The 3780-nt window shown below is 42.0% G+C and overlaps 1 protein-coding gene across 1 annotated transcript; it reads left to right on the forward strand.

The window, feature by feature from the left end:
- Positions 1-218: 218 nt before the first annotated feature.
- On the forward strand, positions 219-1921 carry CHSY1 (chondroitin sulfate synthase 1). The gene has a single exon (XM_010173302.1). The coding sequence runs from the start codon at positions 219-221 to the stop codon at positions 1809-1811; it is 1593 nt and encodes a 530-aa protein (XP_010171604.1). The 3' UTR covers positions 1812-1921.
- Positions 1922-3780: the final 1859 nt, after the last annotated feature.

The raw sequence follows: 3780 nt of genomic DNA on the forward strand, positions 1-3780 counted from the left end.
GGTAGATGTTTCTTTCACCAGTTTACAATGAATAATCCTCTTAATTTCCTTGAATAGCAGCTGGTATTGCTACAACCTGTGCCTAAAACCAAGAACAGCTTATTCAGAAAACATTCTGGGCCCTGCGAGCCAGGAAGAATGTTCTCCCGGCGGGAGCTGCGTGGGTTACCAACAGCACAGCACTGCCCAGACACTAACTGCTTCTTTCTCTCTTCTAGATGCAGCAGCTGTTTTATGAAAATTATGAACAGAACAAAAAAGGTTATATCCGAGACCTGAGGAACAGCAAAATCCACAGAGCCATAACGCTGCATCCCAATAAGAACCCCCCGTACCAGTACAGACTTCACAGCTACATGTTGAGCCGCAAGATAGCGGAGCTGCGCCACCGGACTGTACAGCTGCACCGGGAAATTGTCCTGATGAGCAAATACAGCAATACAGAGATCCACAAAGATGACCTGCAGCTGGGGATGCCACCTTCCTTCATGCGATTCCAGCCCCGCCACCGGGAAGAAATCTTGGAATGGGAGTTTCTTACAGGCAAGTATTTGTATTCGGGTGCCGACGGGCAGCCCCCTCGGAGAGGAATGGACTCTTCTCAACGTGAAGCGTTGGATGACATTGTTATGCAGGTCATGGAAATGATCAATGCCAACGCCAAGACCCGGGGGAGGATCATTGATTTCAAGGAAATACAGTATGGCTATCGCAGAGTAAATCCCATGTACGGAGCAGAGTACGTTCTGGACTTGTTGCTTCTGTACAAAAAACATAAGGGGAAGAAGATGACCGTCCCCGTCAGGAGACACGCGTACTTGCAGCAGACGTTCAGCAAGATCCAGTTTATGGAGCACGAAGAGATGGACGCCAAAGAGCTGGCCAGCAAAATCAACCAGGATTCTGGATCCTTGTCTTTCCTCTCCAACTCGCTGAAGATGTTTGTTCCCTTCCAGCTCAGCCGATCAAAAGTAGAGAGGAAGGAACTCAAAGACAAGAAGATCAACATCCTGATCCCCCTCTCTGGACGTTTTGACATGTTTGCAAGGTTCATGGGGAATTTTGAGAAGACGTGCCTCATTCCAAACCAGAACGTCAAGCTGGTTGTCCTGCTTTTCAATTCCAACTCCAACCCTGACAAAGCGAAGCAGATCGAGCTGATGAGAGATTACCGCTCCAAATACCCCAAGGCTGACATGCAGGTTTTACCGGTGTCGGGGGAGTTCTCGAGGGCACTGGCTCTGGAAGTTGGATCTTCTCAGTTCCAGAATGAGTCTTTACTTTTCTTCTGCGACGTTGACTTAGTGTTTACCACAGAATTCCTCCAGCGGTGTCGAGCCAATACGGTTTTGGGTCAACAAGTGTACTTTCCCATCATTTTTAGCCAGTATGATCCAAAGATTGTTTATAGTGGAAAAGTTCCTAGTGACAATCATTTTGCCTTCACCCAGAAAACAGGTTTCTGGAGGAACTATGGCTTTGGTATTACCTGTATTTACAAAGGTGATCTTCTTCAAGCAGGTGGCTTCGATGTCTCCATCCAAGGTTGGGGCCTGGAAGACGTAGACCTATTTAACAAAGTCATTCAAGCTGGCTTAAAAACTTTCCGAAGCCAAGAAATTGGAGTAGTCCATGTGCATCACCCCGTTTTCTGTGACCCTAATCTTGATCCAAAACAATATAAAATGTGTTTGGGGTCCAAAGCTTCAACTTATGGGTCCACACAACAGCTGGCTGAAATATGGTTTGAAAAAAATGACCCAAATTTTGGGAAAAGCAGCAATACAAATGGCTCAGTGAGGACAGCCTAATGTCCAGCTATGCTGGAAAAGACTTTTTTTTTAATTATCTAATTTATTTTTGGGAAGATGTTTTTTGATAATTCACTTTTAAAAGACCACACACAGGATATATTTTAGAAATCATCGTTGTTTTCTTACCAAGCGCTCGTTTTGCGAAGAACAAGGCCGTTGGGTTGGTTTTTTGTTGTTGTTGTTGTTGTTGTTGTTGTTGTTGTTGTGTTTTTGGTTTTGAACAAAACTGTGATCAATATTTGCCTTCAAACAAAAAAAGAATTTGTTTAAGAATGACCTGAGCAATCAGTGGAAATGTGACTTGAATTAGAATTTCCTTAGGAACAAAAGATTATTTCCTACTTTTTTTCGTTGCTGGGATTCTGTAAATTGGGACCCGAGCGTCCAAGCCAAGTGACAACACGCTGTGGCTGAATGTTTTGTTGGTGACTGCTGCCGTGCAAAGATTCTGCTTCTTTTGTTCAAGGAGAGCCATTATTTTTTCAATTGCATTCAGAGCAATCGGTGTGGCGATGAGAAAAGGCTCTTCATCGCAGGAGGCTTTTTTGTTGGTTTTTGTTGGGTTTTTTTTCCCCAAAATGGCTGATTATTTCCATTTCAGAATAAACTTCCACTTCTTATGGCCAGGAGACTTCGAGGGAGGGAAGGAAGTGAGCACAACCTGCTAGTCGAGGAGTCCTTGTAGAAATTCCTGTCTTTTCTCTGTGGTCCGTATGTGGACGTCATGTTTTAAGAACCCGTGGTGGGTTCTGTGTGTCATCCTCAAGCTCTGTCCTGTCGAGAGCCCAGACGATGCGATCAGGAATTGCTGAAGCGTAACGAGGGAGGGGAAGAGGATGGGAAACGTGAATCTCTTGCAGCAAAGCGACAACGAACAATTAATTAGAGATCCCTAACGAGAACTTGGGAAAAAATCTCCTGTAGCGAGCGTACTGCACCTGAGTGCATCGATCCTGTTCAGTCGGTGACGACGTGACGTTCATGGGAACAATTCTGACATTTGATTACTAGTTTTGTTTTGGGATTTATTTTTTTTTTTTCTGTATCTGATAGACTGTTAATTTATTTAATATCCATTGTTTTAGGTTCTTGACCTTTCCTTGAATATCTGTTAGTCATTTTAATATTTTATATATATATATATGTGTGTGTAAATATATATATATATATATATTAGGAATGTATTGCATCTTCTCACTGATAAGGTAGTGTACATCATACTTGCAGTAAATGATCTCCAAAGATTACTTTCTAAAATATTTTTTCATTGATCTTTTTCTCCCAAATTTCTTGTAACATTTTTGGAATGACTTCAGTAAGTTTAGGAATTTTTTTTTATTATTTTTTAATTTTTTTTTTTTTTTTGTATTCTAAGAGGAATTGGGAATGGGGAGGCCAAATACAAGGCAAGTGAGATCCCTGTGATTTAACACCTAGCAAGGTAAGAGAAAAATATACAAAATAAAGTGCCTTAAGCCAGAAAGGGAACCCTTGACACTGAGACTCAGACAGTGGATGGACATTGTCATTGAAGCAGATGATCTCTTGGGACCTGCCGACCTGTAAATATCTTGCTCAGCAGAAACAAACAAACAAACAAATAAATAAAAACCAGTGAACAATCTATTTTTCTATCGTACCCTCCAGCACCATTTCGTCTCATTGCTCCCAGTTCCACTTTGCCTGCTCTTTGGGAAGTGGAGACTAGTGAAGGAACAGATTAAAAACCTTAGGTTGTTGCCGTGTGTGAAGGGATCTGACGGAGAAATCGCTCTTCCAGTAGAAGAAATAACCATTGTTTACACGTGTATGGAACATGAACTGCAACTAGCGTAGAGTTGATGTCTTACCATGTCCATCGTTTTTTGGTGACAGTCCCAAGGATGTAGGTACTTGGATGGATTCAGTGCATGGAAATAATTTTCTTTTCTTTTTTTTTTTTTTTAAGACTTGCTTCTAAGATGCA

Source organism: Antrostomus carolinensis, unplaced genomic scaffold, assembly GCF_000700745.2.
Source record: "Antrostomus carolinensis isolate BGI_N321 unplaced genomic scaffold, ASM70074v2 scaffold29828, whole genome shotgun sequence".
In the NCBI taxonomy this organism is placed as follows: Eukaryota; Metazoa; Chordata; class Aves; order Caprimulgiformes; family Caprimulgidae; genus Antrostomus; species Antrostomus carolinensis.

Excerpts from the sequence above, each read along its gene's own strand:
- CHSY1 (XM_010173302.1), top strand. The coding sequence starts at position 219 with ATGCAGCAGCTGTTTTATGAAAATTATGAACAGAACAAAAAAGGTTAT.